At 48.3% G+C, this 16,152-nt stretch overlaps 1 protein-coding gene across 3 annotated transcripts in view; it reads left to right on the top strand.

Moving 5' to 3' along the window:
- Positions 1-14,382, top strand: part of TNR (tenascin R) — a 78,430-nt gene extending 64,048 nt beyond the window's left edge. For all 3 annotated transcript variants that reach the window (XM_074597997.1, XM_074597995.1, XM_074597996.1), the window contains 14 exons: positions 266-355; positions 468-731; positions 1,388-1,654; positions 1,763-1,882; positions 2,417-2,560; positions 3,184-3,303; positions 3,868-4,011; positions 4,615-4,745; positions 5,742-5,874; positions 9,769-9,920; positions 10,906-11,002; positions 11,813-11,974; positions 13,520-13,683; positions 14,122-14,382. In XM_074597997.1, the coding sequence (XP_074454098.1) occupies positions 266-355; positions 468-731; positions 1,388-1,654; positions 1,763-1,882; positions 2,417-2,560; positions 3,184-3,303; positions 3,868-4,011; positions 4,615-4,745; positions 5,742-5,874; positions 9,769-9,920; positions 10,906-11,002; positions 11,813-11,974; positions 13,520-13,683; positions 14,122-14,241 (2,108 nt within the window). In that variant the 3' untranslated portion in view covers positions 14,242-14,382. The remainder of the gene's footprint in view (positions 1-265; positions 356-467; positions 732-1,387; positions 1,655-1,762; positions 1,883-2,416; positions 2,561-3,183; positions 3,304-3,867; positions 4,012-4,614; positions 4,746-5,741; positions 5,875-9,768; positions 9,921-10,905; positions 11,003-11,812; positions 11,975-13,519; positions 13,684-14,121) is intronic.
- Positions 14,383-16,152: the final 1,770 nt, after the last annotated feature.

The following is a 16,152-nucleotide window of genomic DNA, read 5'->3' as shown; positions in this document are numbered from 1 at the left end:
TCAGCAACAGCTTAAAAATTGCTTATTTCTGAGCTATAATAATCCAAATTCCCTGTCCAAAGCCATCCATGGGACTTTTTTAAAAAGTATCAGCTCTTCTCCATTGCATGGAGGAACTGCTTACCTGTGGGAGGGCTGCTCACCCCAGGGATGCTCATGGGTTCCCCTGTGTCTCTAGCTGTGGGAGGTGGGAGAGTCACACCCTGAGGCCACCCAGCCAGGTGTTGCTCTTACACTCCTTCGTGTCCTCTGCACCCTGTGGCAGATCTGGTGCCAGGGACAGAGTACGGCATCGGGATTTCAGCCGTGATGGACAGCCAGCAGAGCGTGCCGGCAACCATGAATGCCAGAACTGGTGAGTTTGGCCCCATTGCATGCTTCAATCATGGCCAGTTCCTATGTCTCAGACATCCCCATGGGATAGTCTGTGCATGGGGACAAAGGTCTGCATCAACCCTCTCCCACAGAGCTTGACAGCCCCCGGGACCTCCTGGTGACAGCCTCCACAGAGACGTCCATCTCACTGGCCTGGACCAAAGCCATGGGTCCCATTGACCACTATCGCATCACCTTCACCCCTGCCTCGGGAATGGCCTCAGAAGTGATGGTGCCCTGGGACAAGTCACAGCTCACCTTGTCGGAGCTGGAGCCTGGGACAGAGTACACCATCTCCATCATTGCTGAGAGGGGACGCCAGCAAAGCCTGGAGGCCACTGTGGATGCCTTCACAGGTAGAGAAAGACAAGTTGAGATGGGGCCAAAAGCATAGACCACTGCCCCACACTGGCACCTCCACCAGCCCACCATGTCTGCAGCACCAAAACTCTTGACGTGGTGATGGGGATGAGGGCTGGGGGCAATCCATCCATGTGAGAGAAGTTCTGTGGACCTCAGAAGGAGGATGGCCCTACTAGCATGGGGATCCCATTCCCCTGGCCAGCAGCACTGAGCACACTTGCTTGGCTGGAGGCTTCCACAAGGAAAAAGCAGGGCTGGGGCAACAGCCAACCATGCTGTTCTCTATGGTCAGGGTGGTCTGTGTGTCCATAAGAAGGACAAAACAAGCCTTAAGGGACCTCACAAGCACCTCTGGGTGAAAAGCACGCAGTCAGGAAGCCCAGACAGCACATACCATCTGTAGTGGGACAGCCCCATCACCCACCATATGGGTCTGGGATGGAGAATGTTTGCAGGCAGAGCTGAGAAAAGCATCATTTTTCTCCTCCCCATTCTGCCTCTCAATCCCAGCACAGTTTCAGATCGATGGAGAGCCCAGAGCTGCAGCTTTGCCACCTCTGTTGGGTATTTCCCATAAAAGCACTGGGAACAACGCCGAGGTCAGGATCTGCAGGTGGTCAGGGTTATATCTCCCTTCTCCATCTTGCAGGGGTCCGGCCCATCACACAGCTCCACTTCTCCCAGCTGACATCCTCCAGTGTGAATGTCACGTGGAGTGATCCATCCCCACCAGCAGACCGCCTCATCCTCACCTACAGCCCCCGGGATGAGGAGGAGGCACAGCAGCTCATGCTTGACGGCACCCGCAGGCATGTCAGCTTGACAAGCTTGCAGCCATCCACCGAGTACCTGGTGTCACTGGTGGCCATGCATGGCAGTGTCAGCTCTGAGCCTGTTGTGGGCTCCATCACAACAGGTACCATGGGACACCCCTGCCAGGCATGGGACCCTGCCGGGAGGGCGGGCAGGGGGACGGGGAGCGGACCTGCCTCCCACAGCTTTGCTTTCTGGTCTGTCCCACCAGGGATTGATGGGCCAAAGGACCTCAGGGTGGGCAACATCACTCAGGAGTCCATGATCGTCTACTGGAGCCCTCCCATCACCACCTTCGACCACTACAGAATATCCTACCGCACCACCGAAGGTAATGACCTCTCTTGCTCATGCCCTGAGCTCACAGCTGCCAAACATCACTCCACCTGCAGGCAAGAGCAAGCCACCAGGTTATCCTCATACCAGGCAGCATCCCAGTGCCCCAGGAAAAGCCACCAATAGCTGGGATGGACAAAGAGGCTGCAGGGATGGAGGACGGGGTGTCCATGACAAGGATGGGCAAGGGCCACTGTAGACGAGGGCCAGGTCAGCACAGAGGGACACAGGGAGTGAACCCTGCAGCACACCCTCCCTGGGGATGGTTAATTTGGGGCCTGATCCTGAAATCCCATCTCCCTCACCTGCCTCTCCCTGTCTCATCTCCCTTAGCCCCAGTTACACCTACGATGCTGAAAAGGTCGAGCCAGCAGAGTGATGGGCACACAGGTGTGCACCCACAGGCACAAAACCCAGTTACCCCCAGTATCAGCCCTGGAGAGGGCTTGTTCCTTCCCTCCTGAGCACCTCCTGTACTGCAGGGACGGGGCTAGCCATGATGCCAAAGCTCTTGACTCTGTCCCCGCAGGGAGGACAGACAGCACCACCATCACCAGTGATGCCACCGAGTATGCCCTCCGCCGCCTGCAGCCCGCCACCAAGTATGAGATCAGGGTGAAGAGCGTGCGGGGCCGGGAGGAGAGCGAGGTGGCCTCCATCACTGTGTACACAGGTGGGAAGGAGCTCTTGGTGGGCAGGTAGACATCAAACAGTGCCAGCCCCTACTTGCACTAGCAATCAGGCAACTGAGAGAAAGCTGAACCTCACACCAGCCTGATGCAAGCTCGAGGTGATAAGCAAAGTTCATGAGGGCCCCATGTGGACTTTTGACGTATGCCTACGCAAAGCTTTTCCCGTATATGCATGGGTAGTCATGGCAGGGAGTGATAAATCTGTGTACTGGGCATGGGGAAGCCAGAAATATGATGTTGGGCAACCATGACAACCTTTCCTAAAGGGAGTACAGATTTCCAGAAATAACCCCTGGGGAAGCCCCAACACGAACACCATCTGCTGTAAGAATAAAACCCTCTACTATCCCCAAACTTGTCAAAACCTAAAAAACCCTAACATCCCAGGCTCTGCATCAAGAAAACGGTGGAAGAGCAGCCCAGGTAGCAGAGTAGCACAAGCTATGACATCTCTGATCTCCAGCTAGGGCAGCAATAACTCCTCTGCAGGCACATGTGCCTGGGCAGCTAGGCAGGACCACGAGCGGTGGGTCGCAAGAAGCCCTTCCAGTTCATAGCCCAGTATCTTCATGCCTCTGACTCTCTGAATCTGTCCCCCATGCAGCCATGGATGCCCCCTTGGGGGTCACAGCCACCAACGTCACTCCCACTGAGGCACTGCTGCAGTGGAACTCACCGCTGTCAGAAGTGGAGAGCTACATCCTTGTCCTCACCTGCCGCACAGGTAAGCCACAACCCAGAGCTCCTCTGCCACGAGCTTTGCTGGGGCTCCATTGCAGCTCACCTCCACCTCTCCCTGTCCTAAAGCCCAGGGCTCAGCAGGTGTCCTCCACAGAGGAAGTACGGAAGGAGCCCTTGCTTCGGAAGGGCAGCAGCTGGCAGGTGGCAGGGCTGTACCCTGTCCCCAGATGCCAGCTCCTCCCCTGCAAGTCCCACGGCAGTGCCCCTCACCAAGCCTCAGAGCATGGCCATCCACACAGGAGGGCACTGGGATCCTCCTGATTTACTAACTGACCCACCAGCCCAGAGGCAAGCAAGTACCTATCCCACAGAAACTCATTGTGAGGGAAATTCCATGAAACCCACTACTGAACAGAAAGAAAGCATCAGGCAAATATGGGGTCTGTGGGAAAAATAAGACCATCTTTCAGACCAAACACTACCACTACAGCTCAGCTGCCACACAATAGCTAATGGTGTTTCACCAGTATAAGTTCTTTTGGTCATGAGGTCATATCCATAGACACATTTTGGAGAACCATCTTGAGTCACCTCTTTTGATTTATAGTTGCAGGAGAAACAATTCTTGTGGATGGAGTCAACCAGGAGTACCTGTTGACCAACCTCCTGCCCAGTACCACCTACACAGTTTCTATGTATGCCACCAATGGGCCTATCACCAGCCAGACCATCAGCACCAACTTTACCACTCGTATGTACAATCAGCTCCCCCACTGCTTGTTAGGTGCCCTTAGCCATACATCCACCCCAGGAAAAGTTGCCAGCAAGGCTGAGCCAAAGCTCTTTTCACATACATGTGGGTGTAGAAGTTGCCATGTGCCAAAAGGACACTTAAATACCAGTGTTGGGCACAACACAAGAACATAATTGTAATCACAACGGGCATAAACCATCATTTTCACTCTTTCAACATCCATCCCTCCCTTTCTTTGATTTCACCTGGATATTGTTTCCCATACCCTTGACCAGGTCTTTTTCTTGCCCAAGGCCATAGTCCAGAAGAGCACAACAACCCATTTTGCTAACAAGAAGCTGGACAGATCCCATAGCATGTGCATTTCAGAGCTGTTACCCTTCATAAAGTATGCAGGCAGAGGAAGACTATTAGAGGGTTTGCAGTGCTCTGGTCGAGGCTGGGGATGGGTGGTGAGGTCTGGAAATTGAGGGTGAGGATGGACTTTAGGCTGTAGCTCAAGGTTGCAAGGTTGAATCCCAGTGTACTGAGTTGGGAAGCGGGCTGGGGTGGTTGTGTGTCAGAACTTGCCTTCCTTGGGTCCCTATCCACCCTCTGCAGTTTTGGATCCTCCAACAAATCTGACAGCCAGCGAAGTCACTCGACGGAGTGCCCTGCTCTCCTGGGTGCCTCCCCTGGGAGAGACTGAGAACTACATCATGACATATAGATCCACCGATGGCAGCCGGAAGGTGAGTGAGTCCTCACAAGGAAAGAGGCTCATTAAGTCAAGGAATAACATGACCATGAAAAAAACAAAACAAAGGAAAGAACTGATGCTCACTAGGTCAGGGGGAGACCAGAAGGGGAGATGCTACATTCTGCATAAGCAATATTTTACATAAACAATTGGAAAAAGCAAGAAAAGATTGCCTAGGGCAAAATATTTATGCACACCTTCAGGTCTGGGCACAGAGGGCATGTTTGGAAATTTTGGAAGAACAGGGGAAATTCACCACTTGGGGAACTTCACAACTGAAACACAAGCCAGCTAAGGCAGGAGAAAATTATCCCACGAACAGAGATTCTAAAAATGCCATTTGCCCTTCTTGCAAAAAGGAAGATAAGTACAGACAGCTAATTAATTCCACAATGCAATATATTTGATTATTTGTGTCCATATCTGCCTGTCTGGAATAGCTGCTATAAACACTATCAGAAATACGTCACTGCAAATAGCCTTGTTTCCTTTGCTGGTGTGACTGTCTCACAGCGACCATAAGATAATAGCTTTGCAGAAGGAGTTTGATATAATGCTATGTAGCATTGGCTGACAACCAGAAAAATTAACGTGACAGGAATTGACGGAGACAAAACTGGTTGATAACCAGGTTTGGCCAGCTCTACTCCTTGCAATGCTTGGCCAATCTGTCATGGACTGTATCCAGGACACGCAGATCCCAACAGAGTTGGTAAATAGAGCACAAAGACTGCAAACATTTAAATCTCCTGTGTCCAAACCAGATAGCTTTCTCCCACCTGAACCATCCCAAAATGTTGAATATATTCATTGACCTCACGTTGACTTAGTCCAGGGGTGTAAGCAGACATGCAACACTCCTCGGCCACGTACCAAGGGCTGTGGTAGTTTGTGGCTTCCCTTCCCTCCTTGCTCGCTCTTTAGGCTCCCCATCGCTTTTCTTATCTGTTGCTCTTGGTGTCTACCTCCTTCTGGGACCCATGTACAGGAGCTGATTGTGGATGCTGAGGACACGTGGATCCGCCTGGAGGGTCTTTCTGAGACCACAGAGTACACCGTGGACTTGCAAGCTGCCCAAAACATCATGCGGAGTGGCTTCATCTCCACCACCTTCACCACAGGTGAGGAATCGCACCATGTCCACTTGGACAGGGGGAAGTTTGGCCCACATATTGTGCTGGTAGACATGGACTGCTTTTATTGGGTTTCCCTCCTCAGGCAGCATTTCACCATTACCCACAGAGAGGTACATTCATTTCCGTGACCCACACTGCTGCTCTGCTACAAAAAGTTAATGGCTGAAGGACCTATAACACAAACACAAGGTCCAGCCCAGGACAAGGGGATTTGAGCTTCAGAGCAGGAACCATCTACCCTTTGCCTTGCCCTTACCCCTCCTCAAATGCATAAATAGAGGGAAAAAACCACAAAAGTCAGCAACACGTTATCAACAGATAAGCTTTTGTAGTGAGTGGGAGAGACCCGGTTTATCTCTCTGTGCAGTAGACATGGTCCAATCTCTCACAAATATCATAGAATAGATGTCACATTAAAAGGACTGTAGTTTCGGTACTTGTCTGTCAGAGGCCAGGACTTTCACTGATTTACTATCAGATTCCTAGCAAAGGACTTTCACTGAGTCAGATTCACAAATAATCAAAATTAGTCTAGTAACAATAATAGTTCCAATACTTGTCTGTCAGGACAAGTCAAAGGACTTTCACTAAATCAGATTCACAAATAATCGAAATTAGTTATTTTATTGAGAGCGACAGAAACTGAGTCGAGATTGCTGTCAATAAATTCACTAACTACAATAGTGCTAATTAATTAAGTTTAATATTGCTAGCAAAAATAATGATAATACAACAACACGGGGTAACATTCACCAGAGGGTGAAAGGTGCAGAGCTTACCCAGAAAGATGTCCCTGCCGGGGGTGGAGGAAGAGAACGCAGCCCGTCGAATAGTCCATCAGGTACCAAGATTCTTCTCTCCCAATTTAAGAGTAATTTTCTCTATCCTTTTATCCACAAAATTACAAGGTTTCCCTCCCCTAGGTGACATGTAGTATGATTCGGGTGGAGAGACCAATGCTATCGTCATATATGTTTAGCATGATCTGTAAAATCTTCATTAGCATATACAGGGGTGTTGACTTTAATATGCATTTCACAGGTAATGAGGCAAAGGTCAATTTTCAGGGATGGCAGCCTCTCGAGGAAACAAAGAACTACACAAAGTCTCTGTTATCTTGATTTTACTGTCTTTGCTGATGAAAAGCAGGGCTGTCCTGGCTCCCCAAGACTACCCCGTTATTTATATATCCTGTGATAGCCAGACAAGCCTTCATTCCCCTGGATTGCACAAGAGATAGCAAAGCCAGCTTAATTGCTCTTTGAGCACAGAGACTTCACCTCATTATCCAAATTCCACAATAGTTTGGGTTGGAAGAGACCTTTAAAGGTCGTCCAGTCCAACTCTCCTGCAATAAACAGTGACGTCTTCAACTAGATCAGGTTTCTCAGAGACCTGTCCAACCTGACTTTGAATGTTTCCAGGGATGGGGCTCCCCTGGAAATATCAAGCAGGTGCACCTCCACCACCATCAGTGGAGTCACAGACAGCAGAACCAGAATGTCCGCAGGACTATGGTCCCACTGATTTTATCAAATTGCATTGTTCCTCCCCTCTCTAATCCTAGAGAGGTCAAGATCCACTAAGGCAACAGGAACAGTTTCCTTTCAAATCAAATGGTGGGCGTCCACAACCACCATAACCCTCACAGACAGAGTGCTTATGCTTGCAAGAATGAAGCTTGCAGGAAAATGTCACCATTGCCCCCACCCTTTGCAGCCATTCACATTACAAACAGTGCAAAGCATATAGTCCCTCATCCTCTTTGAAAAGCCTTGCTAGGCCAGGGCACTTAAGAGACAGAGTGCATTTTGTTCGGGGCTGAATCCAATTACGTTTCTTCTGGGCTTCAAAAGCACTAAGAAGCCTGAAGATGATGTCCACTGGAATTCCTCCCATCTGTGCTAGCAGGTTGATTAGGAGAGTTTTCTTTGAATCTGCTGTGGATACACTTCCCCATCCTGGTTACATGCAAAGGTCCCTCCACGTGCTTTTAAGAGATAATAGGAACTAGTTATGTCAACAAAAAAAAGAAACGACTCTTCTCTAATGCATCTATGGATCAGACTTTCCTGACTCTACTCTTACGTGGGCTCATAAAACCAGTGCAATTCAGGCAGGTGATAGGAAAATACGTGTAATCTTTGAGGCTGTTCATGAGTCAGGGACAAAACTGCATGGGACCGGCCTTTCAGCTGGGAAAATACAGCAGAAATCCACTCATGTCAGGCAAGGAGAGCACCATTTCCATTAAACACACATGTCAGACCTCAGCAGCGTTAGAGACACCATTGCCAGCTGATGCAGCAACCAAACACAGGTTTAACTTGCTTTTAAGATGAAGATAACCATCAGCAAGAAACCAGTTTCTCCTCACTTATCCCATATATCAATGAGATAGAAGCACCCAGGAACAAACATCATGGCAATGTAATACATGGGCAGCAACCCTCAGTGAAGAACTAGGGTCTGGGATTCAGTTCACTCTGGCAGCTTATCAGGATACTTTGCAGAGAACAAGGGCTTGTCTTTAAGGAAACAAAAAAAAAAAAAAAAAGAAAAAACATCAGGCTTAATTTAAATTGTTTTGCTTTCTTTTGCTCACAGTACGCATCCCAGGGTTCTGAGATTCTCTCTGACATATTAATAGCTCAGCCTCTTTGTTTCATGTTTGCATAAGGTTCTTGGGGAATTGTATACAGATGGGACAAAAGGAAGAAACAGATACAGTATTTATAATTTATAGTAGTTTGAAATGTCTTTCAAGGTCTCCTTGGCTCTTAAGGATATGAATATAAATTAAGAAACAAGTAATCTCTGCAGAGCTCTGGGGAGCCTGAAGTGGTTGTCTTTGAAACAGTTTTCATTGTTGGATACTATAAAATGCAAACACCATCTCACCAGACCTTGTGCTACAGACCACAGAGACAGGAAAAAATAGGGGATCTTCAACATTTAGAGAAAGCAATGACCTCTGAGTCTTCAGGTCACAAGGCTGGGGGTTATACTCCCAAACGGGAAATTACAGACAAGGGTCTGTACCCTGGTCCTACAGGATATCACACAGTTCTGATAGATGCGGACAGCATGTCCTTCACACCCTCTCAATGCATAACTGAGACACCCTTGGAAGCCATAGCCACATTGCCAGCTCTGCACTCGTTTAACCCACCATTCATGCGCACCAACAACACAGAAAAAGATGTATTTCCCCCTTTTGTGTTAAATGAGAAAAACCACTAAACCAGAGTTGAGACCCCAATACTGCTGAGATCTTGTAGTTAAGACTCCCTTAAACTCTGGCCCCCAAGTGAGATCTTTCTTCATTAGAAGACACCTGAAGCACAGTCACACAGCCCATATTGCCCATATCTAGCATCTTGCACAGCCTAATTCCTGCTCAGTTTGCAAGTGACAATCAGCCTGGTATAAGTCCACCATCATTTCCAAGGGCATGGATGAGGAGAATCTCCCTGGAATCAGTAAAGTCATAAAACTTGTTTGGAGTTGGCAATCCTGAGAGGAGAACAGGTTTTGGTATTTTCACAGCTGTCTAAATACGCTGGTGACAGCTTAAACCCCAGGGTTTCAGACACGGTACAGAAAGATGGTCCAAGAAGTGACATCCCTCATCATTCACAGTGATGTTACCATGCACCTTTCCAACATAGGACATATAGGAGATTAGTAATATATGCACACATTTTTTTTACATTAAATCCTCTGATGTTGTTGGCAGATGTAAAGTCCCACTGCCCCACAGAATAACTCAGCTTGCAAAAGTCAAGTTAGACTCTCCCTGGACTGCAACCAGCAGGGCTTGAGGCATGTGGAAAGGGTGTCCCTCCGCTTAAACTTTTCTTTTTTCTAATTTTGCAGGTGGCCGTGTCTTTGCTAACCCCCAGGACTGCGCCCAGCACCTGATGAACGGAGACACACTGAGTGGCATCTACACCATCTCTATCAACGGGGACCTCAGCCAGCGAGTGCAGGTCTACTGCGACATGACCACCGATGGAGGTGGCTGGATTGTGAGTAGCCATACCGTTGTCCTACATGTTGTCCCCATCGCAAAGTAACCCAGCCTTATCCTACCGGGAATGTCAAGCACCACACTGCACGGGAATGACAGCAGGCTTAATATCGCATGCTTCATTTCCCACACCATAGGGAATTGCCCACGCTCCAGCAATAATAGTTACACTTGGAGAAATGCCCTTTGATTTATTTGACATGTTTGCAGTGCTTCTGGAGAGCAAAATCTGAGAGAGAAGCTGATTTATTGTTCTAGAAATGAAATTAATGGCCAATAGCTTTCATGGGGAATGATTCACACTGCCTGCAGTAGGAGGGTGTCAGGCATTACCCTAATTGAGTCTGCACAGGATCATTTTAGAATCAAATGCCTGTTTAGCTTTTGAATTGCACAGACTGAATTGCACAAACACTGCTTGTCTTGACATAGATGGATTGACAGCTTAAGTAAATAATGCTCTGGTGCTTTGATTTTATCGTGTCAAATGCTTACTTACATGTGTTACCCAAAACACTGCTAGATGTATAGTCGAAACAAAACAAAACAAAACAAAAACCCACTTCCTCAGACGCTGATTTCTATCATGGATGTTATTTTAGCCAGGAAATTTCCCTCCACCTCAGTCTGCTTCAGAGCATCCACTTGGATATCACAGAAAGAGCCAGATGAAAGCACAATCTCATGCTGAAAACCAGAGGCACCATGGGTTGGGTACAGCAGAAAGCTTGAAGGCTGATTCCTTCCTATTATGACATTGATTTGCCTTGGACATCATCTAACAGCTCTTCAGTTACTCCATCTGCACATTAATTAATTATATGACTGCAATTAACACTAACTGGATGGGCATTGCAATTTTCTCTCCTGAAAGAGACAATGGAAAGACAAAGTATTGTCTTTATTTTGTGTATCCAAAGCTTGGCAAAGCCATCCCTCATCTCCTTCACACTGATTTTCCCCTTGGTCTTCCTCCGCCACAGGTCTTCCAGAGGCGGCAGAACGGACTGACTGATTTCTTCCGGAAATGGGCAGATTACCGGGTTGGCTTTGGAAACTTGGAGGATGAGTTTTGGCTGGGTAAGACCTTCACCAGTTGTCTTTCATCGATGTGTCAAACTCAAGCTTCCTGTGTACCATGCTGCTCGCCTATGCCAGCTGTTGGCTCCTTGCCTTTCACCCCACTCCTCTACGGTTTCTGTTGGACAGTTTTCCTTCCATTCATTCCTTGCCTTTCACATTAGAAAGTCACTCATGGGCACACCACATAAAAGCACATTGTGAAGACTAGCAGCTCCCTCATTTGATGCTCTTAGGGGAGAAGGGGGTACACTGGGGGTTTTCATGGACCAAAACACATCATCCTCCTTTGGATGACTACAGGTCGCATTGGTGTCATCTATGGCACATGGACCTCACCTGGCCTTGGCCAGTAGCCCAGTGCCCAGAGAAAGTGGGAAAGGGGTGAGTGGGAGACCCAGCATGGCTCTGAAATAGAGTGTGCTCCCCCTAAACCTCCATGCGAACCAAGGCTAGCCCTGCACCATAAACACACTCTGGCTTGTACGGGAGCTTAACAGCAACAAGAGAAACATCAGGGCTCCACAGCTGAATGCACCCCAGCTTCAGCAGCATGGAGAAAGCTGAGCCTTGGCCTTGAATCCACCTCTCACAGCCATGGGTAGGTGAAGCTTGAGTGGGGACAGAGATCTCTGACCCCACCAGTGCCAGGAGAGACAAAGACTTAACCAGAAGTGCTGCTGCTCTCTGGTTCCTCTCCTCACTCTAATTTCCCACAGCCGTTTTATTTGCCTAGAGCTTTTTTTGTTTGCTCACAGAGCAGATCCAGGCACCAGGTCTCACCAGATGTCTCATTGCTTGCCTCACCAGGCTTGGACAACATCCACAAGATTACGTCCCAAGGGCGCTACGAGTTGCGAATAGACATGAGGGATGGACAGGAAGCAGCATATGCCTACTACGACAAGTTCTCCATCGGCGACTCACGGAGCTTGTACAAGCTGCGAATTGGGGACTACAATGGCACTTCAGGTACAGCCTCAGTGCTAGTGAGTAGTGGAGAAATCCTGGGATGGCTGGGTCTGAAACTGTAAAGGAAATCCTGCAGCCCATCATGTAAACCAGGCTGACAAATGCCACTAATACAGGGAATTTTCCATTGGGGTTAGATATTTAATATCAGAGGCATTGCTGTTCAAATAACCAGGTCAGTCATCAGAGGTGTCATCTCACTTGGCAATAACTGCAGCTTGCTATTGATGCTGTGCTGGAGGCTGTATTTATCACCCTCCCACAGCAATGGAAAAATCTGAAATCCTGTGCATTGTTTCCTCACAGAGACGCCAAACACAGCGCAGTTTTGCAAGGACACTGTCACACCTGCTTGCTCGGTTGATGAAGCATCAGTAGGTTTTGCCCACCAGAAAACAGTGGGTGATGGTGGATGGACAGAGGGTATGGGGGTCTCTTCCTCAAGAAGGGGGAGACAGGTACAGCTGCAGCCCCTTTAGCTGGGATAGACATGCCCAGTGCAAGGCTCCATGATCCATACAAAACTTCACCACCACGTACTTAGCGAGAAACCCCACACCATATCTAAGATGCAAGAATTTTCCTATACAATATCTGGTAGTTGCCATTGGAAGAGAAGCAACAGGGATCTTGGTTGTGTGCAACACAGCATTTGCTCTGACCTTAAGTCCCAGGGCATGAGGCACGCAACCTATTGCCAAAAATGCCAGTAACAGTGCTGCAGACAAGACAGCTTCCCCTTCTGCATGCAAGCCACCTGACCAAGAAGCCTCTGCTCCATCTTGAGCAGAGAGAGCCACGACTCACCAAATGGTTCATTGCCGAGAGGTTTTCTAGCAAGCCTCTCAATGGCTGGACTGCACACAGCTAGCATGGGTCCACTTTGTATTTTCTTAGGGACTACCAAGGAGCATATTAAGAATGTCTCCTGTAAATGCATCACTCATTTGTAATAATGACCAGATTTGTCTTCAGCTCTTCTTTCACCCAGAAGCAACTCTCTTGTTTCTTAGTAAGGAGAGGAGATGAGCTTGGTGGTTTTGGTGGAATAAGACATCATGCACCTTCTAAAAGCTTCTTCCCCCTTTCCAAAGGGAGAAGAGAAGGCCAAACATCTTAGTTCAAGAGACAAATGCTTGGCCTCCTCTGTGAGAAAAAGTTCCCTTTGCCTAACAGGAGGGAAGGAGGCTGAAAGCATCCTGAAGTTATGTAGCAGATCCAGGTTTCAGGAAATCAGGGATGCCTAAATCTAGGATTTAATTCATTTCTGAAACACTGAAATTCAAAACCAAAATCATATAGCATTTTATCTCCCAAATGCAAGCAGCCTCTAAGATTTGCTATGGTCTGTACTGATCTTAAATAGACAGCAGTGGACCTCAGATGAACCAATTATGAGCAATTCCAGTCAACATTATTCCCAGACCTTCAGCTGCTTAACCTGTTAATTGACAGGCTACCACATACACCAGAATATCCTAATTTCCTTGTGAAAAGACTAGATGATTCTGGCTCCATCACTCCTAATGGCACCTCTTTCCACAGGAGACTCCCTCACCTATCATCAGGGCCGCCCCTTCTCCACCAAGGACAGGGACAATGATGTTGCTGTGACCAACTGTGCCATGTCCTATAAAGGGGCCTGGTGGTATAAGAACTGCCACCGCACCAACCTCAACGGCAAGTACGGAGAGTCCCGGCACAGTCAGGTAAGGGCAGAGCTGGGCTGAAAGCCTTCAGCATTTCTTCTAGCAGCACAAACAAGCATGACAGCAAGCTGGGGCGGCGTGGTCGGTGCACCAGGGTCAGGTGCACCGCTGCGGTGACTCAACACAAGCTGGGGCAAAGTGAACCACTTTCAAGCCATTTGGGGCAGTACTTCATGCCTCACACTGGCTGCCATAGTCATTTACTGTAGCATCTTATTAAGTTACATTTAAAAAATACATCCATAAAATTTGATCAGAAGCCTTTGAGCAGTGGGAAAAACACATCAAGCCAGAGAAGCAGAAGAGTTTCTTGCTCCTGCTGTAGCAAGTTCTTCCTTCTGGCTTCTCTATGGTAGTCAACATTTTTTCCTTCCCCTCCCACTCTAGTTTCGTGTTAGAGTCTTTCTTTATCCTGTGCCTTTCTCTCCCTCCTGCCAGGGGATTAACTGGTACCACTGGAAAGGCCACGAGTTCTCCATCCCCTTCGTGGAAATGAAGATGCGACCTTACAACCACCGTAACATCTCTGGGAGGAAGCGACGGTCCCTACAGCTCTGAGACAGCTGAATCCCCTCCCATTTTCCACCACCTGACCTTTTCTGTCATTTGTTTGTATTTTATAATATGAAAAGAGGAAAACAAATTACTACTCGTCTTGAGATAGCAACCAGCCCCTCACAAGTGCTGGAGGGAACCACGGCACAAGGAAAGACCTCATTGCTTTGCATCTCTCCCAGAGAAATACTAAATTTTCAGTCTCCCTGCCCTAATACTCTGGCCCATAACACAAGAAGAAAGAGAGAGAGAGACAGACAGGTTTTTGATATTTTTTTAAAAGACTTAGAAATCCTCAGCAAACCCTGTTAGAAATGTTTGTCATGGGGCTCATGGCAGAAACCTTCCCCCGGGGACCTTGGTGTGGCCATTTCCACCCCAGTCATGGCCAGGGACATCCGTCCTCTCCCTGCCTCCCTGTCCACTCCTGGCAGGGAGGTCTCAATCTTCATGCCATCCTGTAGACACCGACTCTTCCAGCAGGCAGACCAGTTTCTCCTTCTGGCCAAGGGCACACAGCCTCGTCATCCCTCCCTTATGTGCAAGCACTGTACACATGGAGACAAAGTGAGGATGAGCAAACACAAGGCTCATCCCATTTCCAGTTTTCACAGATCACACCAGGAGGGCTTGGTAAATATCTGCATGTGTAGGTGAACTCTAGAGAACCCACAACTCACGTGTTGGCCCCACCACAGCCAAAGTCATCCTCGTGTACATGGGTTGCAGGGGAAAAAGAGCTACTCCACCAGCCCCAACCTGCATCATCCACTTCTCTGAGCTGAATTCATCCCACTTCGGGTTCATGATATCTGCCTGAGTTATGCTGAGCTTGATGGAGAAAAAAGGAGTCAAATTAGAGGACTTGGGAGAAAAATCACTACTTGTGGTCTTGAAGTCTAGGGCCCGTTTCCTCTGCTATTTGTATATGCCATCCACGCAGTCTGTCACAGAGGTCATTGGTCCCAAACCAAAGAGTTTCAGAGAAGGACCAGCAACCAAATGAGCTATCACACAACCGCAGCCCAGCCTGAAGCTGGCAGCTGGCACAGGTGCTCTTGTTCAGGGATCTCCATGCACACGGGAAAGGATGATGACGCAAATGAGGGAAGACAAGTGCAAGCTGAGAAACGCCCATTCCTTTCCTTCTCCTACACCATCCCTCTTCATCGCCATCACAAGAGGCGCTCAAATCTCAGTGCCTTGGTATCACCATCTCTCTAATGGGAAATCAACTGTTTCCCATCCTGGAAGAAGGCTTAGTCCACTCAGATTTTGGAACACTTCAAGACCCTTGGAAGAATAGATGAGTTTGCTCTTCCTGTCCTTAACTTCTCCTATCTTAAGGAAGATACACCCTTCAGATAGCTCTGGCTGCGCTCTGTTGTCATTGACACCACCTCCACGTAGCCCAAACAACCACCACGCTGGAGTCACTCCTCTGCTGAGGGCTCTGATCAATGCTGGGCACTGTCACTGGCCTGGTCTCAGAAAAGAGACTCATCCTCATGTCCGAGGACAATGCAGCTCATTGCTGGGTTCGCAGCCAAGGGAGCATTACAAATACTAAACACTGCTTTTTGATTTTATTACACTGACGCAGCATTGTCTCAAGAAACATCTTCCAGATGGCAACATAAAGCATTCTTTGCAGTAGTTTATAATTCAGGCCAGTGTCTCTTTCATGGTCATGCTCCTGGATTTTCTGACATTACTCACAACGGCTGCAGAGCTGAAGTGGGAAATGCAGCCTCCTTGTCTATACCACATACTGGCACATGAAATCATAGCTAATCCCAAAGTCAGGAACAGATACAGGGTCCAGCCCTTCAGGCTTACAAGCTGCAGTCCAACCTGGAGGAATCTCGTATGTAAATGAGGCATCTCTTCTTACTTTCTATCAGCATCAAACCA

Source organism: Larus michahellis, chromosome 8, assembly GCF_964199755.1.
Source record: "Larus michahellis chromosome 8, bLarMic1.1, whole genome shotgun sequence".
Lineage (NCBI taxonomy): Eukaryota > Metazoa > Chordata > Aves > Charadriiformes > Laridae > Larus > Larus michahellis.
The sequence above is the reverse complement of the archived record's forward strand: the minus strand, read 5'-3'. Positions and strand labels throughout refer to the sequence as shown.